The sequence below is a fragment of the Bactrocera oleae genome, chromosome 2, assembly GCF_042242935.1.
Source record: "Bactrocera oleae isolate idBacOlea1 chromosome 2, idBacOlea1, whole genome shotgun sequence".
Lineage (NCBI taxonomy): Eukaryota > Metazoa > Arthropoda > Insecta > Diptera > Tephritidae > Bactrocera > Bactrocera oleae.
Window position 1 is genome coordinate 23997847 of NC_091536.1, and position 25914 is coordinate 24023760.

A 25914-nucleotide genomic window follows, 5' to 3' on the forward strand; every position below is an offset into this window, starting at 1 on the left:
CTGGTGAAACTCTTGCGCTGATTGGTCAGTTGATGGCTTTAACTAAACTGTCATTTGTATGCATATACGCTCATACATATGTATGTGCATTTACACATTCGAGTTTACCAGTGCGTGATCGGTGGTCAGCTACCGTGTTTTGTCGTGCTATTTGCAGTTATTATCGTCTATTTACTGCCATGTTGTTGTTAGAAAATAATTTTGTTTTTTTTGTTGTCCAAAGATTGAACGTGTATCTCTTGATAAGAAGCACTACTACTTCAATATACGAGACACACACAAATACCAACATACATTTGATTGTAACAGTGACTGTTTTCTTGTTATCTCAACGTTGTTGTTTTATAATATATTTTGATTATTCCCAACAAACACTAGATTTGGTTATCGTGCAAGAACCGATTAGGAAACTAGACGCTAACTGTAATCTCTGATGTTAGAGAACGCCTAACCCTGCACTAACATAATATGAATTCATGGTGGAGAAATTCTTCTCTCCGCGTGCAAAACGGTTTCTTTCAGTAACTTCCTAGTTTAGTTTTCTTTGCACAATTATAATTTATTTAGCCTAAAGTTTTTAAAAATCCCAAAAAAAAGAATCTTTGTATTTTCATTTTCTCGAATAATTTGTAATTTGAGCCATTCACTAGCTAAAACTAGCCTAAAATATACAAAATAAAACTTGGTAGCATTGAAGATAGCGGTTATTTCACTTTACTCTCTTGTGCGAATTCTTCTCGATAACTTTAGTGTTGGTATCATGTAATTTTTCTGATTAGAGAGCAACGCACAATGATGTCGAGCAGAGAAATGACGAATCGAATACAGCTATTATATATTTATCTGATCAGTGGTATACTAGCGTAGACCTATATAGTTACTTTGCGGACTACGCTAGTTATTATTATGTAATGACCTAAATTTCTCTAACATTTCTAATTGTGTTTACTGGGTTGTATTTGTATTTTTTTTTTTTTTGTTTTGTTTCTCACGGGGTGTCGCACATACTTCAGCCATTTGCTTCCATATAAGAGATAATAAGAGCACCGTTCAGCTAGTACGAGTATGTATTCAAGACATATTAAATGATAAACACAAAATGCGTCATATATTATTTGCATATGTATGCACATACTTAAATAATAATTGCTTACATTGCAATGGTCAAAATAGATGTAAGTCGTTAGTATCTACAAATAAGCATACATGTGTTTATGTGTTCTTGTATGTGCCCTGCCGTCAGTCTGCTCTTACCAGGTTGCTATACCAGTTTACAACATGAAATTCCTCTCTGAAATCCAACTAGATACAATATCAAAAGACTTATTCCAATTATGGATTGCTGTTCTAATATGCTATATTATAACACCAGTGCTTTTGTTCCACACCCAAAGTATTTATTTAGTATATTTTTTAAACTGTTACGAGACCTCTGAATGAGATTTGCATTTGCATTTTGCATTTGAGATATTCTAGTTGCTTGTATGACGAATTTAATCGGCTAACTAGTTGATTGTGGTTCATAATCTATAATATAATAATAATGCGAAGTTAGCTGCTATACTCCAGGGAAGTAAGTTTTTTTACTTTACAAATTATTATATGCCTAATTTCATTGAAATTGCTCAATTATTGAAATTGGATTTCAATTGGATGGACAGACTGTCACCCGGATTTGAACTCGCCCCGTCAACCTGATCGTTTATATATGTAAATACATATATAATTCCATATTTACATATCTGGATTTGTTTTAGGTGATACAAACAACCGTTAGGTGAACAAAAATATTAAACTACGTTGCAACCTGTTGAGAGCATTAAAAGGGGAGTAGCACGACACACCGCGTACAGCTAGTGCTAAATATGTTTTAAAATAAAAACTAAATGCAACAAAAAGGATGGGATATTGGCAAAAATCTAAAAAAAATTCAATATTTAGATGCTGCATGGTCCCCGTTCTCCTGCTTAATTATATATAAACAGTTTTTTTCTTGTGCTATGACGTTATTAATGATCTGCTTAATTTTATTGACGTTTTGTCATTTTCATTCCAACTAATAATTATAGAATTACCTGCTGTGTACTCGATTAGACTGGACGACATGTCGCCTTCCCTAATCAACTCAATGCTGTGTAAGGTCCTTCCCTTCTCCATGATTGTTAGCAAGCAACTGTACTTGTCTATGCTTTTTGCGGGCGGCTGGAACCCGTTGTGAATTGCGTCAATTTGCGATGTGGTGCTCAGGGAATGACGATTATTCCACTGCCTTGATATGCTTTATATAATATATGTATGTATATGAACGTAGGTGAAGTATTTTCTTTCGATTTTCATGATTAACATTATTGTCGTTTTCATATGGCCCGTCAATATTTCGCAATATCATGGATTAAATTAGCAGTATATCCACAGTATCTTCCAAAAATGTTTCTTTGCAATATATGTATTTAGTTCAATGACACATATATGAAGATGACTGGTTTGAGGGAATGGGCCTTGGTATTGTAAATAATCAGAAAATATGTTAATACTAAAAATTTAATATTAAATACGATTATTGAAAATGTAAATTTCCCTCTGATCAATAACAAGGCAAGGATCAAAATCTGGGAAAATTCTTTTCGAATTTCAATAATATATCTGACATGGTGACTGATATTTTCGGTAAAAAGTTCGGAATAGGAACTGGTGTTCACATATTCAGTATCTGGGCGCCTGAATAGTTTTGGTCCGACTTCAAAAATTATTGGTCATAAGGTGGCACACCTCAAAGGCATACATTGATTGGTTCTTGATTTGTATACTGGAAAGTTAAATACTTAGTTGGAATTTAAAATTGTGTTATATGGTCCTGAGATATGGGTTTTTAACTAAATGTAGGCGGGTCCACACCCATTGTTCGAATTTCGGGTGTAAAATTGTATGTCTCTGGCGCAGTTGGTTATAGATTTATCGCACTTCTCGTAGTTTTTGAGAAAATCGTTATGTGGGGAGTGGGCGGGGTTATAATCCGAATTCAGAAGTAAGAATGGCAAAAGGATTTGACAAAATGCAGCAAAATAATAAACAATAAAACATATAATGTCTGAAAATAGTATTGAAAGTGATAACGTCACTCACTGATAAGTCGTTGACCACATAATTGTTGCTAAATATTCATTTCGCTAATGGTATATTTGTAAATTTGCACAAAACATGCACTCACAGATGGCAATGAAATAAATACCAACAACAATAATTTGACAGTAATTGCGAAAGGTATGGTATTTTCAAAAATATGTCATGATGCCGATGAATATGAATTTTGAAACATCTGTCAATGTCAAATTGAATTCCTTCACAAGTTTGCCAATTTTTGCAAACTCAAAAGCAACAGCAAATTCAAAATTCATTAATAATCATATGATAATTGCGAAGATTATTTTCACTTTCAAGAATTAAAAGTTGTTCAAGAATTATGATGTCAATGTGCCGAATACTGCTCACAGCAAAACTAAAATTACTGACAAGTAGTAACAATGTTTTTATTTCTATTTACTTTATAGAGAAACGATTTGTTTATAAGTAGAAAAAGCACACTTCGAGTGTACGTATGACTTGAGAGAAAAATTTCGACCAAAATCCAACCGTAATTCAGAGGTGGCTTAAAAATAGTTTAAAATTGTTGGTAGGCATCAGTTAATGATGTAAACACGAAAATAGTATATGCAATCCTACAGTTCCGCTCCATTAGGCCAACTTCAACATCACAATTAGAAAAAATGCGTGTTTGCTGTCAATATGCCATTCTCGGTGTGTTTTAATGTTTATTGTGTTTATTGGTATGTTTGATTAATTTCTTCACGTTATACATATATACTTGTATGTATATGTTTGGCATATGGAGTTTTGTATTTTGACAATTTATTATGTTTGCGTGCATTTTTACCATGCATAATTCAGGATAGTCGAATACAATATTTAAAGCAACAAGTAAAACAACAACAAGAGCATTTATACCAGCGCGATCTTCTTTAATATTTCTAACATTAGATCTATCCAAGTCCTGACAGTTGACGTGACAATTTATAACATTCCTAACCCACGAAAACGTGTTGTTGAAAAAGTAATAACATCTAATTTATGACATCTACAATTCTCTTATACTCGTATTAAAACGGCTATAAATTTGTTTGCAGAAATCTATTTTGGATCCTCAAAGTGAAATGGATTTAGCATAGAAACGATTCGCTAAATGATTCTCTGCATATAATTTATATTTATAAGGAAGGTCTATTATTAGTACTTGGTGCTCTAAATTTGATGAAGTATTTAGAACATTTATTTTCAGAAGATGAAAGAATAGATGTTTGCATGTATGTATGTAAAGGTGTTTATAAGTTGCTTTATAAAAAAAAATACTCAAGTAGTATATATAGAGTCATTTTGATGCATTTTGCTTAGAGGAGCTTTCAAGTATGTGGGCACATTCTAACCAAGAACTCAACACAAAATAACTAAGAAATCGAAGAATGATTGCCATTATTCTAAAAAAAATCGATCTACAGCTTTTAAGTAGTTCAACAATTTATTAATGATTTTTATTCATTGTAATTTTATATGATCAAGTATTACAAACTAAATTTAATAAATGTTCTTACGATAATGTTGATTGAAAATTGATTTTTTGCATGCGACCAATAAAATCCCATCTCGAAAATAAGTCACGGGAGCACAAAGCACAATAAAGTAACACTAAGTCAAGTAGCTGAGATATGTCGTTTAATTGAGACATGTTTCAAATCAAGTGGCCGTGCGGTAAACAGGAATTTGTCGCGCCCAAATGCAAAATATAAAATACCTGAAGTGTCGTTTATAGAACATCAGATTATGCACATTTGCTCGATATAACTGTTCGAGGTCTTCGTTCTCATTAACATATTGTATATACATACATAAATTGCTTCATTTTTGCTTTAAAGTCATTTATATAATTTTTTCCTTTTCTCCACTAATGTTCGTTTTTGATCATTTTCACAAATTTGCTCACAGAATTTCTCTCGCATCGATTAGTTCCTTGAACGAGTGCAGTTAGTTCAAGTGGGCGAATGAAATGCCTACTATTATACAATAATATATACCTATTACTAATCGTGAAGAAGTTATTATTACTAATAATATATATCGTAAAGTTTTATACACAATAAGTTATTTTCACCAAAATATTTTGTCGTGCGTCAGTTTGTCTGCTAGTTATGTATTCTGTGCGGGTATTTGCACTCACATGACCACCATCATAAATACAAATCATACACAAACAGTCAATTGTGGGAAATAATGTCAAGCAAACAAACAATTTAATCAAAGTGCTAAATGTACGTTCTTAAGTATCCCACTTCCCTATGTCGCACTTATTCTGATGCTCCGTCTCAGTAACAAATGTATGTGCGTGTGTGTGCATGTGCATATATAAATGCATTTGTATGGTATACCCGGAGAGACAATTGATTGTTTAGTGTGTATGCAAGTGCTTTCGACATAGTTGTTATTGCAAAGCATTTTGCATATTTTGCACAAAAGCAACGCAGCTCCCCTACAGAACTGTTCCACTACTCGCACTGCAAGTCAATTTTATTCATCCGAAGACAACAAAGAAAACAAGGGCAGAAGTGTGAAAGCATTTACTACATATGTACAAATACATTTACATGCGTATGGCAGATATGCCATAGACATACACTGCGCTTCATCAGGTTAGCACAGCTCGGGCTTAAACTTAGCTGACCATTCGTCCAGGTTTGGACGGGACAGTCCGGATTCTGAGTAAAGCGTCCCGGGCTTAGAAATTTAAAAAAAAATTAATTGAATAAAATTGTGTTGCTCTCTTACCGTCTCTTATATGTCGCGATTTTCAGTGAATTATAATATGGAAAAAATCGATGACTAAAACAAAACGGCCCTGATTTTGCCGGTACAAATATGGTCACCTAAGTTTAAACCGTTTTGGTTAATTTTTTATTTAAACTACAGAGGCTACAATTCTAAAATGATTAGCCGCTATTAACGCATCAATTCTCTACTAAATAAAACAGCAATTATTGTTTTACCTTTTCTTCTATATTTTTTAATAATTTTTTTCCGAAAACAACAGAAAAATGAAAATGAAAATTAGGTCATCAGGTTAGCACATATCCCTTTTCAGTATTTTAAACAAATTTTTGCCAAGAACATATTTTTAAACTTACGTATTATATTATATTAATAATAAGTCGATCCTGCTTTTTTGAGAATAATCTCAAAGACCAGAGTGGGTTGCGATTAGTACGATTTCCAAAAAAATTTAAGGAAATTAATGCAATTTTAATGTATTCAATTAATTCCTCTTTAGTAAAATACTGTCCGCCTGACTCGAAAACTTTGCGACCCAATCATCCCCCATTTTTAATTACATCGGTGTCAGGTGATTGGGGCGCCCACTGCATTAAATCGACGTTTTGTGCTTCAATCCCAGACTTCAACACTCGTACCGTGTGAATCGGTGCTTAATCGTATCGTGCAAAGTGCCAAACAAATTTTTTTAAGTTAACAATAGATAAGCTCACTTTTAAATTGCTCTCTTGTTGACATCGTTGAAAGTTAATAACAAAAAAATCAGAAGCAATTGTTTTAGGTTGATCAAGGTGTGCTAACCAGGTGACGCGCAGTGTATGGTATATGGACGTCGGAATAAAATTAGTGAATGGAACATTTTAAATTATTACATACGTATTTGCATGCCTCTAGTAAAGAAAATAATGAAAAGGAATCGAAAAGCAAATAAAATTTGAAAATAATTTCAGAAAATAATAACCGAAATCATTCGTCATTATATGATCACCAAAACCAGACTGGATTCCTAATTGGCATCCAAGAGCTCGCGTCAGCTCAAATATGGGATAACAATTGGGATCGATATATGTACCGACATATATTTACTTTGCGACATCTATACGCTCGTCAGTAGTAGTCTGAAATTCCCTGGGTTTGTATGGAGTCGGTGAAATAGAGGCATGCAAAAGAGTCAATTGTAAGGGAAATAGCACATAAATATATATCTATTTATTAAAAATACCTGCTGTGCAATAAATACTTGTTGTGATGACTTTGGTGATTTTGTTGTTGTTTAAGTGACTTTCATGGTGTGGCGCCAGCCGGCATTGCATACTCAACAACATGATGTATTATTGTTGTTATTATAATTGTGATACGAGCATGGTATGTGTACTTACATAAAACAATCGCCGAGTAATTTCAGCAAGTCAGTCGCTGAGATATTCAACCGCAAACAATGAAACATTACCTCTGCTGCATCATATTGCATCGAATAAACATTACATTACATACATATGTTCGGATTTGCACTGTCATCACGAATTCTCTACGTCTGTTAGTGCCGTTTCACACAGGGACTCAAAAGAGTCTCATACCAGTTTATTGTGGGCGAGGGGACGACGAGGAAAGACGAAGGGACCGTGCCACTCGTGTTCGGGTGGCACGCTTTGTGTTCTTGTTCGTAACAGCTCGCTGCTACCCTTTTCAGCATTCCTTTTCACTTTCAAATTCTTTGAATGGTTGCAAGAGCGCTCGGTTTCAAATGAATCAGACTCTTTTGAATCCCAATGTGAAACGGCACTTAGTGTCTTTTACTCTCCATGCTGAGATTTTCCATTGCACACTCTCCATATAAATACAAACATATATAGCTATGGACATATGCCGGCTTATGACTGCCTTCAGACACGGAAACAATTGTTGAGGCAACTCGTAATTTAGCGATCGACGAGGAAAAGGATTATTTCATGTTAACACAGTCATATGAGTTTCAATTTAATGGATTTTTATTTTAATATAGTGTATTTATGTAAAACCGTAGAATCACTATTTTGCATGTATGTAGATGCCACATGAAAATTATGTTATAGGTATGTACAATGTTAAACCTAAAATGTTTTTAAAGCATCTTGCTGGAAAACTACTCTGTTCGCTAATTTATTTAATCTTTGTATATAATACACACGGACGCAGATAATCCGCAAAAGAATTTGTATCAAAAAATAATGCATGGATCTCTTTTAGTCATATTCGCATACCACGCAAAAACGAGCGTCGAAAATATTTGCCAATTTAATGTTGGAAGCGGAAATACCAAAATTGCAAAGTGTTGCATACTGCCATTGCCAATGTGTATTCGCCAAATCAAGTTTTTATAAATGAACCCTGTCTCTTATTGGATTTTGAAACAGAAATTTTAATTTTTTAACTGATAAGTATAAGTAAATATATTTCACTATGTATACTAGAGTGTATGCAGTCATCTACATATGTGCAAGCATATATACGAATATATACAAGTATGCCGAGTATCCCGCTGGCGTCAGAGGTTCACGAAATGTTTGCTTTTTCAAGTGGTCGACTAGTCGCAAAGTTCTAAGAAATCATGCCCCGTCATAAAGATAGGTGATGAATTTGAGCTTTTTAAGTAAAAAATTTACTTTTTCCGTTTACATTTACCACCTAACTGAACTGCTGGCGCCAGTGAAATAATAATATCTGCGATTTCGAGCAAATAGTTATAGATAAACACTTAACGTAAATACATGCAATTATACGAGTGAGATTACTACAATGGTAATGCAATTGATGAATGAACTAAACACTTTATACTTCGTAAACACATATATGTATAATACATATTATTTATTTGCAATTGTTTCTTGATTACTCACTCGAACATTGACTTCTGCTTTGGGAGGCATTTATTATTCATTCAAAAATACTTGGAAATGTGTTTTCCATTCAACGATGGGTCCAGGAGAGAAGTCATAAATGTACAAATATATGTATGTATGTATATCAGAGTATATACCAATCTAATAACATTACATGTATACAAGTATGTGACTAACCGTCAAACGTCCGTGCGCCAATCACGACGAAAAAGACCGTGACTCTTGAGGTAATCAGATAAGAAAATACTACATTGTTGTAAGTATCATGAAAAGTTTGCCATAGAAATACATTGCGATTTAGACGCTTATAAATGTACTCTCACCCTTTAATGACCATTCTTACATACCTATGTACTTACATCTCACATACATACTTTATATACACTTTTTATTCATGTAAGAAATGTCTGTTAGCTGCATTGTCTTAAGGAAAGAGGGTAGTATATTCGAAGTTTAATCACCTCTACCTCCCGAGTTGCTATTCACACATGTTTCTACCCGTTCCCACGACAGGTCTACATAACCAGAACGAACCCGGATTTTATCCGGCCAGGACTGTCAACTCGGCAGAATTCTGCCGCTACAACAACAACCACACATGTTTCTCACGCCTTTTCTGTTATTTTTGCTAAAACAAAGTTATTAAATTTTTTTTCGTAAAGTAAGAATATACTACATACATGTACATTAGATTTTTTTTGGCTCCTTGTAAATCAATCCGCTTTGATGTACATATGATCATACTATGTAGTCTGTTTATCAGCATACCCGTGTGTACAAACGCACTTTCTATGTGCGCAAATTCAGCTATTTAATAACGATTTTTCTTGCGCGATACGTACGAATTTGTGCGTGTGCAGGCATGAGCTGCGTGTGCGTAAATAAACATTTTGGCTAAATTTACTTTTTTATGCTCTTTTTATTATTATTGTTTTTTTTTTTTTTTGTTGTTCTGGTTTCTAATACGAGATATTTCTAATTATAAACCAACACAAATCCACATAAAAATAGCAAGCGGTGGTAAGAAATAAACAATCATAATCACGACATAGGGGCAATAGCGAAAATTAAAAACAGAATAGCTAACACCAGAAAGCAGCGCCGAGCTAAGCGGGCGAACGCGTATGTACTTCAGAAACCAACATTAATCATTTTGAAATGTTGGCCCTGAAAGCAAATTGATCAGTACATATTTGTGTAATGATTGTCGAGTCTGAATGAAGACGTAACTACGTACGTATTTATATATGTAGCTTTTCTTAGACATCTTAAGCGCAAACATTTTGAGAATTATTGGTAAAAGTGACGAATACTTAGTGTAGCTTAGTTTGCGTGAAATCACTCATACGCTATGGCGTCCATTACAAACAGTCACCAACATTCCTCCCTTCCGTACGTCAGCTGATACGACCTACCTTATAAGAGCGCAATGTAAATGCTTCTACCGCTTCTACCGTCCGCTTCAACAGACCGTACGGTATGATATCTATCAATGAAGCTCACGATATATTTCAAACAAACTTAATCTTTGTAAAGAAGGGGATTAGCTCAGGTATTATTTAATACAGCGATTACTGTCTTCATCGTTTTCCGAAAACGTAAAAAATCAAAAAAAAGTATATGTATTACATAACGCCTTTATCGTAAGTGTTTCCTCAGCTTGACGATTATCGCAAATACATTGTCAATGCAATGTCTGACTGCATTTTGCAGTGTCTTTATTCATTCATCAATTTCATTTAGTGTCATTTAGTCTTCGCAAATTGTCGCTGACTTCAACACTATCGCGATCATTATTTATCCAACTAATATAATACATACATACACACCTATTTACTTAACATAATTACCATAGAGCCGTTATTATCTTCAATACTTAACTAAATAATGTTTCGTCCGAAGTTTGGAATGCATTTACAGTACGTCTACACTTATATATACGCATACAAAAAACATGCATGTGTGTTTAGTTGTGTGCCTTGTATGTACTTAAGGAATTCCAAAGCTCTGCTAAACAACTTGTTGATGCGTTAGCAAACAACAGTTCAGTTAAGAACTGCAGCGTGTGATGAATGGAGGCAACGCTTTTGGGTGAGTAAACTCTAAGCAAGTATTTGTTACAATGTTCAATGGGAGCATGCGTTTAAGAGCCTTTGTTGTTGTTTCTGTTCACGGCGTTTTTCAATACGGCAAAAATGTGGCCAACAACCAATTCCAAATGACGGAGTCGTAGCAAATGCACAGTACACATAAACAAATTGAAGCCGTAACATGCCATCTCAAATCAACTAGTTAAATACTACTTTGAATCTAATATACAAGTACACCACAAGCGGAGTAAAATAACTGATCAAATCATAAACTCTTTAGGAAATAATTCTATAACTTATATCAAACTGATTTTTTTCTAACTAGTTCAACTTCAGACAGAAATTTCTGGTTGAAAACTGGAATATTTTAAGGCTTTTGATGCTTCACATACCCGTACATACAACATTGTAGGCGATACAAACAGGCCTCATTCACGTAAATGACGTTGCTGTGGTTTTGTGTAATCTGTTTTAAGTTGAAGTTGCAAGTTGCAGCTGAGGCTCTCGCATGAGTACATATGTATGTCCATATGCATGTGTGTATATACGTAGTAATTAAGTGTGCAGAAACTTCCAAAGATACCAAAGCCGTGACACAGTAGGTATTTCGTTGAAAATTCCGTTATTGGCTTAAAGTGCAAAATAATTGTGAGATATCTTAAGTTGGAAACATTCATAAAAAGACTTACTTGAAAAGTTTTAAACCTGCTAAGAGTGTTAATTTAACTAAGCTGTAATTTGCCTACATACATATTTATGTGTGTACTCGTAAGTACTTATTCCAGCTATTCACATAAATACAATAACAACTTGAAAGCTAGAACGATCAGTAGACTACTGTTTTCTGTTACTTTCAAGTACTTTTATTTCGTTTAAACCAAGAATGATAGAAGATTATTTAAATTTATAATCGTTTCACTGTAATTGCATTTAAATACATCAAAACTATTGTGTATAATAAAAGAAACTAAACTACTGCAATACTACACAAATGCATAACGTATGCAAAAATCATACACATGAAGTTGCTCTCTAAATGCCGCACCTTCGGTGGCTTTAACCGAGGAGTTTAGCACGTCTGGAACGTAAAAAACTTTAGGCCAAACATTCTCCTCTACAGTGTTGTGTGCTCAATTTCACCTTCAATGCTTAGTTTATATACAAGTATGTAAGATGCTTATGTATGTACATACATACAAGTATTTATGTATGTGTATATGTAATTTATTATATTCCTAGGTTAAGAGATATTCTGCAAAGCTTTAGTTAAACAATTAACAAGTTTTTTTGTACAAATTTTGTATTTAAATCACTCGAAATCGAATAAATATTTACACTTAACTCCATTAATATTTACAGTATGCCGCTCCTTAGATATACGCAACTCTCCCAGCGAATTGAGTCAGTTGCGCAATTGCACGGTCATAGAAGGTTTCCTACTCATCACACTCATGAATCAGCACAACCCGCAGGAGTTCACACAGACCTTTCCATTGCTAACAGAAGTCACGGAATTCATCATCATTTATCGGGTTCACAATCTACGATCGCTGTCACAAATCTTTCCAAATTTAAGCATCATTCGAGGTACAACGCTGTTTGAAGGTTATGCCCTCATTGTCTACTACAATCCACATTTGGAGGATTTGGGCCTTTCCAAACTAACAACCATATCACGTGGTGGCGTACGCCTTGAGAACAATATCGTACTTTGTTATGTGAAGACAATTGCTTGGAAGCGCATTGTAAACAGTGACGCGGAAATAACAATCGAGGTAAGTTCGAATCCGGTGTTGGTATTTGTTTTGTTTCTCAAAAATATCCATTAAATGTTTGCTTTGGTGCTCCAGAATAATAGCAAATTAATTGAGTGTCCCAAATGTCCGGGAGACACAAAGGCTGGCAGAGAAGATAGCGTCGATACCGAATTAACCTGCAAGGAATTCGATGGACAAAGGCGTTGTTGGAGCAATAAGAAGTGCCAAAAGAGTAAGTCCTTTATTTGTAGACAGTATAACGGAAAAATATTTTATACGAATTTTTTACCTGACAGTCTGCCCTGACCGCTGTAAAAATAATTGCGTAAACGAGAACACTTGCTGCAATGAGAACTGTCTTGGAGGCTGTTCGCCCAACAACTTGGATGAATGTATCAGTTGCCGTGATTTCTCCATCTACAACAACACCTGCATAGAGAAATGTCCTCCTAATTATTTTAGCGTAAGAGCAAATTTCTCATTTGAAAAATAAATTTACTGCTAATCCTGACGCCTTTCATTCCACTAACTTCTTTAGTACTTGGATCGTCGCTGCCTCACTGCCGAGGAATGTATTGGAATCGGTACCAAATTCGAAAATAACAAACCACAAATTATTGTGCCTTATGACGGCAAGTGTTCCACACGATGCCCGAATGGTTACAACAAAATCGGCTCGACCTGCCAGGCATGCGGCGACAACTGCGTGAACAAGTGTGATGGTGCTCACATCGATAGTGTGGAGCGCGCGAAGGACTTTACTGGTTGCACGCATATTGTTAAAAACGGACTAACTATAAGCATTAAGCGTGGCGGAAGTAAGTCACATTCGTAAATATCCGCATTAAAACCATATATATTGTCGAACTCTTTTCAAGAACACTTAATGGAGGAGTTGGAATCCGGTCTGTCGTCCATTCAAGAAATCAGCACATTTCTAAAGGTACAAGGTACATACGGTTTGACTTCATTGTCGTTTTTCAAACACCTAAAGCGTATTAATGGTACTGAACTCAGTGAAAACAAGTAAGTATACAGAACAAACTTCAAGTATATTGTATATATTTATTGATGAATTGCGGTCTGTTGTAGATTTGCAATTTATGCACTTGAGAATAATGATCTTGAAACAGTTTGGGGCAAAAACCGTACCGTAGATATTGAAAGGGGTCGCGTCTTCTTTCATTTCAACCCAAAGCTATGTTACAATGAGATTGAGAAACTCCTTCGGACGATGAAAGAAAACGCAACATTCGATAAAAATGAAGTGGCCACGGATTCCAACGGACATAAGGGGTCATGTGAGTGCTTAAATAACAAAATTAAGAGATAGCTTCTTTATTGTGCTGAATAAAAAACTATACTTACTCATACTACGTGCTTATCTGATTTTTAGGTAACACAGAAGAATTGTATGTTAACGTGACAAAGGTGTCGAGTCGTGTTGCGGTTGCGGAAATCAAGAATCCATTGGTATTTGATGATAACCGCACATTCATTGGTTATCAATATTTTTTAATGGAGGATAAGTACAAAAATGCCACCCAACATTCCCAGCGCATCTGCGACGACAGGTAAGACTAATAATGCGCTTGGAATTGTTATTATAAAATTATCTTAAAATTAAAATCTATATTCTACTATTTTTACTATAATTATAGTTGGATTGTGAGTGATCCCACCAAAGATAACCAATATATCTTCGTAAATCTGCAACCATATACTCAGTACGCATATTATGTTAAAACTTGGACTATATCGTCGGAGAAACGTAACGCACTTAGTGATATACATCATTTTAAAACGAAATCTGCGCAACCTAAATTCGTACAAAGCCTAAACGCCTACGCAATATCGAGCTCTCAAATCGTAAGTAATATCGTAAATAATTAGTGGAACTACATTTTTCAATATCTCATATTAATTAAGTTCACCATCTAAATATTGAAACGAATTTTTTTAGGCTATTACATGGACACCACCCGCGAATCCGCAAGGCAATCTAACAGTCTATCGTGTACATGCTACTCTCGACAAACGAAGTCAAGTCCTGGATTCTCGTAACTACTGCAAGGATCGTAAGTGAATTATATGTCCACTTTATATGTCTTCTTCATACGCTCATGTAAATGTATATGGGTATCTATGTATTGCATCCATATATAATATGAAATTATTACGCTTTATTAAATAGCCGCCCAAATAGACAAAGACGATGATACAAAGGATCCTACACGCGATAGCCCTGGTGGCGTGACGGAACCACCAAACGCTGCCAATTGCAAATGTGATGGTGAAAAATCGCCAAGTCACAGTGACATCGATACCAGTGAGGCCACAATTGTTGCTGGCATCGATTTCGAGAATACACTACAGAATTTCGTTTATGTAAAGTAAGTAATTTTTAAAAGAAAAATCCTGATCCCCGACTCCTTTAACACATATTTTACATTTTACAGGCACACAAACGATAGCAAAAAGGCGAACCCTAAAAACGTCGATCAAAACAAAATTTCGCTCACGGATATAAATGCCAAACAGCGACGCCGACGCAGTGAGGGCAATCCTGAAGATAGTTTTCTTGTACGCCACATGCGTACTATCCCCGATAATTTAGAAAATATTATACTCAAGACGACATATGACGATGGTAGCAAGGAGGATGCGACCATTATAACTACGGTGGCACCAATTGAGCGAACCACACTTGGCAATAGAAATGCATCGAACAATACTGACATCCGTATGGATTCGACTGGTCAATTTTATGAGACTTTCGTGCAAAATGTGTCGGCCACCACCAATAAATATGAATTTAAAAACCTCAAGCATTTCTCTTTCTATACGATCGGTGTCGAAGCATGTCGTGAGCCCGAAGAGGGTGCCACCGAGAAGGAATGTAGTGATATACGCATGAGGTTTGTGCGTACTAAAAAAATGGGTACGTATATACACACATCTATATGTACTTGTATATAATATGCTGCAATTATGAAAATGCTCCTAACCATCATATAATATATGAATACCATGTAATGATCTTGCTTACAGAGGGTGTGGACAAAATAGAGAATTTGCGTGTAGCCTTAGTACAAACAAATACAACGCGAAGTGAGGTTCGCTTAAATTGGGATCCACCAGCGAATCCAAATGGCGACGTAGTCTCTTATACGATTTCCTATAAGAAATCCGAGCAAGATGCTGTGGAAGAGAAACGTTGCATCACTGAAGTAAATTATCGCAATTTGACAAATGGCTACATGATGCCGTTACCGACCGGAAATTACAGTATTAGAGTGCGTGCAAATTCATTGGCTGGCGATGGTGTTTATTCAGAAATTGTCTATATTGACATTCCGGTAAGTAAAAATTCACAACGATTACAGATAATAGTATTTCAAAACTCTTGAATTTCTTTCAATAAATCATAGCCTGAGAAATGGTCTGGAGCTTTGATTGCCGCTATTTGTATTGCAGTCATTGGAATTATCTTGTTGATGGGCGGTGTATACTGGTACGTTCGACGAAAATATGCTCCTCCAAACGACATCAAAATCATTCCCACCGTCAACCCATACTATATTAGCCTGCAATATGTGCAGGACGGCTGGGAGGTAGAACGAGATCGCGTTTTACAATTAAGTCCACTGGGTCAAGGCTCCTTCGGTATGGTATACGAAGGTATACTTAAAGGATTAAACGGTACCGAGGATACTCCATGTGCCATTAAGACGGTCAATGAAAATGCCACCGATCGTGAACGGATTAATTTCTTGAGCGAAGCCAGTGTTATGAAGCAGTTCGATACATATCACGTTGTGCGGCTACTCGGCGTTTGTTCAGTCGGTCAACCTGCATTAGTCGTAATGGAGTTGATGAAGTTCGGCGACTTAAAGTCATACTTACGAGCGCACCGTCCCGATAGCGTACAAGGTGATGAAATGCCCTTCAGGTACCGCGAATCTGGCGTGCAACCACCACCATTGAGTCGTGTCTTCCAGGTGAGTGCTTTAATTTATTTATGCGAATAAATTTGACCTTTGTTTCCTATAGATGGCTATAGAAATTGCTGATGGGATGGCTTATCTATCAGCCAAAAAGTTTGTACATCGCGATTTAGCAGCTCGTAACTGTATGGTGGGTGCAGATTTAACAGTTAAAATAGGTGATTTCGGCATGACACGGGACGTTTATGAAACTGATTACTATCGAAAAGGAGATAAGGGTATGTATGAAAAAACTTTGAACATAGAAACGAAAATAATGCATAACTAAAACATTCTTCAAACACAGGCTTGTTACCAGTTCGTTGGATGCCTCCAGAAAGTTTACGGGATGGCATCTATTCCACTGCCAGTGATGTTTTCAGTTATGGTGTAGTACTTTGGGAGATTGTCACACTCGCTTCACAGCCATATCCCGTATGTATTTATAATAAGTTATTTTGAATTGCTTAACACGTTTACGTTTTAGGGTTATTCTAATGATCAAGTATTGCGCTTCGTCATCGAGGGCGGAGTTATGGAACGCCCTGATAATTGTTCAGACAAAATTTATGAAATTATGCAACAATGTTGGGAACATCGCCCCTCGAAACGACCATCGTTCTTCAAAATTATACGCGTACTATTGGAACATGTGCACACAGACTCCGAAGGTTATCTTTCACGCTTTCGTGAAGTTTCATACTACTTCTCAAATGAGGGTACGCAAGAACGTGAAAAAGAAAGAACCGGTATGTTCACTGTATACGCATTTGTTATATTAAGAATATATCAAGATTGTTTACGTTACATAATTATGTACATAGCACATATATAGAAATTCTAACATTTCTTGAGCATTTGAAATTTCCAGAGAGTATGCATCCCTCTGGCGATATATTCAGTGAGGAGAACGAAATCGATGACGCTACCACTCCGTTACGTACTGACGAATTCAACGAATATAAACTTAATTTGGCTAACACTTCCTCTGTAGAACATGAAGGCGAAAGTCCAATGGCCATAGACGATGACCATCCTCACTCTCCATATAGGTGAGAGCAAGCCAAGCAACATTCAAAAATTTAGGTAATTTTTAGGCTATCAGAACAAATTTCTAATGAGTAAATATCAGAGATGCAAGGACATGAGCGAAATTCCAACCTTTACTTTTTGTAGCAAATTGATTCATTGACTGCAGAAAAAACTAAAAAAAAAACAATTCCGTAGTTATAGATATTTATTATAATGCCCCATTTTAATGTATTGGTAAAAGTAAAAAATTAAAGAATTATATCAAACTTCTAACAAAATTAAAACTTACAGTCTTAACCAATTGGAAATTGTTCGGTTATAGCCCAAAAATTACAACAAAACTATTTAAAATATATCAATAAAAAATTTTTATAAATAAGCTCGTAAGATACCAAATAATATGAGTTTATTTATTACAACAATGTACATTGCATACATGTACATTATTTGCTTTTTTTTCATTCATGAAAAACATACCTATATGAATTGGCAGTCAATCGTGTTCTTAAACTAACTAAATTCATTCCACATCTATCAACACACGCATATGGACACATAATACTTATCACTAATTTCTATTATGCATACACAGTATGTATATAATCATATACGGGAGCTACTTCAACTCATACATTTTTGTACCATCACACTGTCTTTGAAATTACACAATGAATTTTAACTTTTTTTACCACAAACTTCATATTTAATTTAATTCGAACGACAGCCACAGCCTAGGCTCAGCAAACATTATCAGCAGCACGCCCGACGCCCAGTCCAAAAATAGCTACAATTTCTCGCAAATGTCGCACAACAATCAAACTCTGCTTAGTTCGGTGCCATCGACATCGGCAGGTATTGTCAGTGGTGGTTCTCACTCGCATTCTCATCAGTTACATCAACCCGGTTCACAACTACGTCAATCGCGCTATAGCCAGTTTCCAACTGAAGAGACGACAGCCAATTACGTACTTCCAGACTATGATCCTCGTACAGAATTTAATACTAAGAATGGTCGACAAACTACCTTGATTGGGGCTAGGAGTGAAATTGACGAGCGCGGATATGAAATGTATGATCCAAGTCCGAATTATCGCGAGCATGCGCCTTACGACGCAGCTGTAGACGAGGACGATTTTGATGGTGTACCAACGACTGGTCATAGTTCCAGAATCGGAAGCGGCGGCCAACAACTATTGCCACGAAATAAACCGCGGCATCGCATGCCCACCATAATGCCAATATCTAGTTCAATGCCAGATGAAATCACGGGCACACCTATTTCTTCGTCCCTGCATCCATCTACTGCATCGGCCGCTTCGTCAAATGCCTCATCAACCAATACAACAACGGGGCGTTATTCGGGTCTGAAAGCCGTGGCCGACAAAATGCGCTTTAAAAACATTAACCGGCGCATCTTTAATCACAAACGCACGGGTAGTAATGCCAGCCATAGGAGCACAAGTTCTAATCCGAATACCACAACTTCTTCGAGTAGCACTTCTAATATAGCAGCAGGAGCAAGCGTTGGTCGTGAAAAGAGTATAAGCGGTCAGAATTTGGGCACAATTGAGAGTGGAGGCAGTGGGAGTGCTAGTAGCTACGTAACACCTCGCTTTTTCACACCTTCTTCCGACGTAAATACGAGCAGCAATCCCAACTACCGTTTGCTGGATGAAACTGCAAACACATCGTGTCTTTCAGGCGCAGGTGACATGAGTGATTTCTCAGCAAGTGCTAACAGGAATTACAAACGCCTCGACGAATCATTAAACTCCACATTAACACCTGATAAGCCAGCCAGTAAAAATACGGCACCATCTACTAGCATGACTATTGATAACTCCCCTTGTACTCTAATAGGCGCAGCAAGGTCAGATTCTGCACTACGCACCACTGATAATCCTAATTACGTTGTAATGAATCAACCAGCAGCGCTTACCTTGCCGCCTTCAAAACTGACACAGACAACCATTGCACAAAGTAGTGACGCTGCCGCTTATACAATGATGGGACCTAAGCCACGTGATCCATGCACTAATAGATCATCGACATCATCTCTTGGCGATGATCACAAAGTGGTAGACAATGATGATGATGAAGATAATGAAGATGAAGACGATGAGCCAACTGAACATATTAAAATGGAACTGCTCGGTGGTCATCGACGTGGCAGTGATAAAGCGCAACAACATCGCAAGTTGCGGGGTAAACGAAGCCGCAGCCAAAGTCAAAACAAATTAGATGAAAAACCAACACCAAAAATAGGTAACTCCCCAGGAGCAACTCCTACCAGCTGCTTCTCAACTGCGGCTGAAGGTGGCAGTAGCTATGTAAGTTTAACACCCATAGCAACAACAGCGACTACACCTCCCCCAGCTATGCAGTCTAAGCCCTCTACCACGTACTCACTTAAAGAGAAGTGGTTACGCCAGCAATCCCAACAGCAGCAACAGCCTCCACCAAATGGTTTCATAGGACGTGAGACGTAATATCAGAAAGCGAAGGAATAGCATAGAAAGAAAAAGACAAGGAAGCGCACACTGCCAAAGTAAAACAAACGACGAATCTTAAGAAACTTTATTATGTAGCACAAGTGGCGAATATATTAGATCCAAAATAAATATCTAAATTATTGCAAATTCTACCCGGTGGCAATAAGTATATAATTTGATTGATATATGTACATACAATGTAGATGACACATCCTGAGTGCAAATTTTTGTTTTTCCTACTGATAGTTTTAAGACAAAAAAGTAAATTAAATAAAATAATTAAAATATACTATTCTATATGTACATGTGTATGTATATAAAAACACAGATATATACATATATACTTCTATGTATATATCTATGTATATATATATATATATAGGTATATTTATATACGATATGCCAAGCATCATTTAGTATACTGTTTAAATAAAAAACCAAAACTGTTGAGATGTTCAACGCAGTCTATTGTATGAATGAGAAAGGGGTGCTTAACACAGAGAATTGTAATGGAATATTATATAATAGCGAGATGCAAATGCACTAGATGAAATGAATATGTAGAGAGCCAAATGGTTAAATTATTGACGAAGCAACAACACAGTAAAATGAATGAAGGATTGGATACAAATAATTGTGCAAATTAAAAATTTAACTTAAAACACACCTTATAATTAAAAAAGGGAAAGAAGATAAGAAATGTGTTGGTGAGTTTTCCAATGAAATTATGCATTCAGTTAAAATTAATTGTTTGAAGTATGAAAAATAAAAGCAAAAGGTGTTGAAGAAAAGATACAAAGCGAGCTAAATTAAATAACTTTACTCCCTAAACTCTTTCTCGACAGTCGTGTAATAACTGAAATGTATTGTCTTTATTCACTTGAATTTTGCAATTTAGAAAAGATTCGTACACTTTCGAAATTTAACTTACCATAGCAAATTAATACGATGAAATGGCATTTCCAGCAAATAAGTTATGCTTTCAGTTTTTGTAAAGTATTTTCGAAAATTTTGTTAAATCCACGATTTTATATTGTAAAAACTTGCATCGAATTTCTGTTATTAGAAGATTCCTATTAGCGTTAAACTCGCCACAAAGTTGAGTTTGATTACAGACATCGCATTATAAATGCATTCTAAAAAAGAAGCGAGAGCTATGACAAAGAATTGCATGCTAGTTTCATATTCAATTCATTTGAATAAAACAAATTTAATTATTTCTTTGAAGTTATATTTAGTCAAAATTTAAATTTTTACAAATTATTATGCATACCTATAAAGTTTCACACTGTGGACTACGTGTAATAGAAATTAATGTAATGTACTTATGATGCTTTCGGCTTAAAAATCACAAAAAACAAATATCAAAATGAAAAAAATTAATTAAATTAAATTATATGTAATACCAAAATTAAGCAGAAGTAATAAAAAATATAAAAAAAATTTAATAAATCATAAATAGCTAAAGTACTAAAGTAAATGAATAAATACACAAAGAGTTGAAACTTTAATATGCATTCAAAGTCTTAGCAAATAATTACGAGGAAATTATTTAAAAATCATATTCTAATTGAGATAATTATGAATATATGTGTTCAGCCAGGAAACATTTAACACACAAACTTTTTTGTACTCATACTAATCAATTATTTATATATAAAAATTAAAATTGCTTATGAAAATTTATTTAAGACAAGAAGACAAAATGTATGCAATTTCATTACTGCTTATATACAAACGTTAAACAACAGTTATTCGGCCTACAATTATGAAAAGAACAATCACAAAAAACTATTAACAACATACATGCATACATATACTATATGTATATTGAATTAGCAATTTATCGGTTAAACGTAGTTAAAACTTGAAATAATAACTTTAAAAACTGATTTCCAAATTAGAAATAATTTAATTTTTCTTTAGAAATTTTGATTTTATTTACTGATTTATGCACGAATAGCGATACAGGATTCACACACCCACGATATAAAAAATTTATTAATAATAAAACAAACACATAAAGTACAAATTAAATGTAAGCCCGACACGTAATATAATAAGTGAAATAAATAACTGAGGAATTTATATGAAAATAATTTCTCTTGGCGAATCGTAAATACTTATCGATTTCAATATATTAGCATAATTAATAGTAATAGGGTTAAGATAAATAATAATAAGTGTTAATTGAAAATATGTATGTACATAAGCAAAAGAAGACGTTATAATAAATTATGAACAATAGTTTGTACAGTTGACCGTAAAATTAAAAACATTAACGGAAAAAATAAGTAAATTTCATTTTGTTTCAAAATAAACATCCAGTAACTAAATAAGATTCATAAAGTTAAGAAATTAGAGTCGCAAAAATCGTCATTAAATTAAATGCAAAAGAATTGGCGATTGTGCAAAAGTTTTGAATTTATCTATATGCAGCTTTTGAAAGTAATAATAAAAATATATTTTATTTAAACAAAAGTTTTACATTCGCTTTAGTACATTGTTCCACAACTTTTTTTTACAGAATCTGCTTATAACAAACAAACTCATTTCCTCATTTCTTTTCTAATAAAATAGACTACAAAATAAATACACACATTCATTATACAAGTCAAATAATGATCGTGCAAAACTCATAGTTAATGACGTGTAGTATTTATCATATTTTTATCTTGGTTCGTATTAGATTAAATGATGTTATTCGTAATGAATATTTCGAAACAAATTCAATAAAGATAGCATTATTACATATTTTGTTTAGAAGTTTTTCTACTCTAAATCTTGAATTCGCTTTTGTTGCATTAAATAGGTGTTTGCTAGGATGTACACTCCAAAAATAACGAAGAACGCTTACAGTTTTAAATGGTACATATATTTGATCTTCTAAATAAATAAAATTCAAATTCATTATTCAAATTATATTTTTATCTCAAAATAAAATAAACATTTAAATGAAAATTTAATTAGATTCCGTCTAATTGTAGGACAAGAACTAAATCAAAATAGCAATCTGCGAAAATATAAACGAAGAATAATTTTATTGAACATGTATTTGTATTTACATTCGATTTTTGAAAACCCACAAAGCACGTTTGGCCTCTTTTATATCAAATTTTAAATACATGTAAACGTGTACATACATATGTATCTATATAGCAAATGGCATTGTAATATTGCACGCAATATTTGTATTATTTTTTATACATGTATGTACATGTATATATATACAACACTCTATAATACTAGTATATGTACCCACAAATAAACTATACGAATTGCTAATATCTGACAAGGATATAAAAGAATGCGAATCGTGAAAAAAGTCGATCGAATTGAATTTCTTACCAAAGTTGTTATTCAACAATGGTCTAATTTTTTAGCGCGGTTACATCATAAATAATCTAGGCAGTTGAAATTTTGTTATAAGTGTTGGCTTTTGAGGAATAATGGTGCAATCACTGTTTATTTTGTAATATCAAGTTTCAATAGCACTACAAAATATATGTATGCAGACGTATAAGTATACAACTGTACTACTATAGCCCTGCAGTGAGTACAGTTCAACAAGTTTTTGATTTGCTCTTGTAAAATTAACTGTACCTAAAAATTACTCATTTAACTTCGGCACTCAATTAACCCATAATTTTTGTTATAACGAAGGAAACTATGTTTGGAGAAGCTTAGTTTAATCATGCATACTGATAATACCATAAAAAATGTGTAAAAAATAAGCAATATATATAATACTTTAAATACTCGAATATAAAGCTTTTTATATTGATCCCAAGCATACGCCTATACGCCAAGAAGTTTACAGGATTATTATTTTATTTTTTTAATTATTTATACTAGCTGAACTCGCTTATTTTTGAAGGAATTCAGTATAAAGTCTTTTTCATGCTTTGAGGTGTGCACACCTGCTGATGCAATTTCCAAGTGTTCATTTGTCGCCAATTTACAAAGAATAAAACTAAGAAGTATAAACTACAACCCATTAACATGTATGTACATACATACATATGTATATATTAGTATATACAATTAAGTATACTAAATAGACACAGGTTGCCCTTCATAAATGCAGTTACACACATATTAAAACTGTAAAATAATATATTTTAGAACTGTAATGCTAAGATAACTAGCTTAATTTAAATAATGTAACATTTACAAAAATATAAAAAAACTAAAGCAACAGTAATAGAAACCGTAACAGTAACAAAAAAAAATTCAAAAACCTAAAACACAAAACACAAACAGTAAAACGATAGATATTTGAAAGAAAGCACCGAAAAGACTGAAATATATACATAGTTCCTTTGTTCTGATTGTAAAATGAGAAAATTTATTATTCCAGCTTAGAAAGTGATGACAGCATAAAATAAAGTAAAACCAAAGTGAAAAATCAATTAAAACACATCTTTCACAAACTGAACAGCCATTATAATAGACGAAAATCAGCAAGATGATGAATAGATCTAAGTATGGAACAGCTTATGTACATATGTATGTATCGTAAAAATGTGTATGTAACGCTAACAAATATAATTGTTTCGAAAAATGTTAAGGCATTTGTTAAAGCTTCATTATACTATACCAACGTTTTGATTATTTACTGAATTGAGAATATTTTTTTACAAGTTTATTATTTTAAGCAACCAAATATCACGGAAATTGTTAAAGCTTGCATTTTTATAAGAATTAGGCAAGTAGGTTTAGTATAAATAATGTATGTATGCAAAGAAATTATCTGCAGAAATTACTAATTATAATCAAACGTGCATGCATACATATGTATATTTACCCATACATATATGTATATGTATATATATTAGTAGGTTGCTTAGAGAAAAATGCTACAAAGCATGTGCTAAAGAAATCCAAAAGTTAGTATAATTTTTGATAAGTAAAAGAAATTAGCATTAGATTTTTTATATTTACATAATTACTAATCAAATGAAACGGATAACAAACATAATAACAAACGTGCATACAATATCCCCGCTTGGAATATACCGTCTTCTAAAGTAGCTTAATTTAAGGAATATTAATATACACTATTAAATTGTAATTATCAATAAATTATATCTAAATTAAAAAATAAAGAAACGTATAATTTCAAACTTTCGAAAACAGTTTCATTATACATATGTACTATGTCCTATGTACTTGCTTATTGATACTCTGAATAATGATTTGCGAGGCAGTCAGTCGATGGAATTGTGTCCTATAAAGAGCTCTCTTCTTCCTGCAGGTGATCTAACAACGGTAAGTAATTAAAAATGCCTTTTATTTGGTGTTCGGTAAAATTGGGATTGAAAATTTAAAATATTTTTAACTAAAAAATTATTTTTCAAACTAAAAGCTGGAGTTTATGAGGATAAAAAAAGAGAGATTGACATATTTCTAACTGAAACACTATAATTAATTCCAATTAAACATAAATAAGGCAAAAAGAATTAATACTGATATTTTATGCAAAATAAGCTTACCTTTTTAAAAGATAACCGAAATGTTAGAACACGAAGTACGTAAACGGTATTTTTAATTCGGTATTTGTGATTAAAAATTTATTTTTAATTTGAAGATACAATTTTTATTTAAATCCTGTTATTGTACTATATATATTTTTTTTAACCGGTATTTGGGTTAAAAAATTCAAAAACCATGTTTTTAATTAAGATTGTCGGGATTACAAAATAAAAAAAGTTTATTCAAATTTTAATTCAATTATTTTTAATGCATTATTTACAAACCTGATTGAAATCTAAAATAATTATATTGAATAGGCTTGATTTAATTTA

The 25914-nt window shown here is 33.9% G+C and overlaps 1 protein-coding gene across 4 annotated transcripts in view; it reads left to right on the forward strand.

The window, feature by feature from the left end:
* The window catches only part of InR (Insulin-like receptor), a 94044-nt gene extending 68801 nt beyond the window's left edge, over nucleotides 1-25243 (forward strand). For all 4 annotated transcript variants that reach the window (XM_070112270.1, XM_070112274.1, XM_014233218.3 and 1 more), the window contains 18 exons: nucleotides 12200-12615; nucleotides 12691-12829; nucleotides 12894-13060; nucleotides 13136-13415; nucleotides 13476-13623; nucleotides 13690-13898; nucleotides 13994-14171; nucleotides 14259-14466; nucleotides 14561-14675; nucleotides 14792-14990; nucleotides 15057-15538; nucleotides 15649-15956; nucleotides 16029-16598; nucleotides 16651-16822; nucleotides 16891-17018; nucleotides 17071-17332; nucleotides 17455-17635; nucleotides 18340-25243. In XM_070112270.1, the coding sequence (XP_069968371.1) occupies nucleotides 12200-12615; nucleotides 12691-12829; nucleotides 12894-13060; nucleotides 13136-13415; nucleotides 13476-13623; nucleotides 13690-13898; nucleotides 13994-14171; nucleotides 14259-14466; nucleotides 14561-14675; nucleotides 14792-14990; nucleotides 15057-15538; nucleotides 15649-15956; nucleotides 16029-16598; nucleotides 16651-16822; nucleotides 16891-17018; nucleotides 17071-17332; nucleotides 17455-17635; nucleotides 18340-20104 (5927 nt within the window). In that variant the 3' untranslated portion in view covers nucleotides 20105-25243. The remainder of the gene's footprint in view (nucleotides 1-12199; nucleotides 12616-12690; nucleotides 12830-12893; nucleotides 13061-13135; nucleotides 13416-13475; nucleotides 13624-13689; nucleotides 13899-13993; nucleotides 14172-14258; nucleotides 14467-14560; nucleotides 14676-14791; nucleotides 14991-15056; nucleotides 15539-15648; nucleotides 15957-16028; nucleotides 16599-16650; nucleotides 16823-16890; nucleotides 17019-17070; nucleotides 17333-17454; nucleotides 17636-18339) is intronic.
* The last annotated feature ends 671 nt before the right edge of the window (nucleotides 25244-25914 follow it).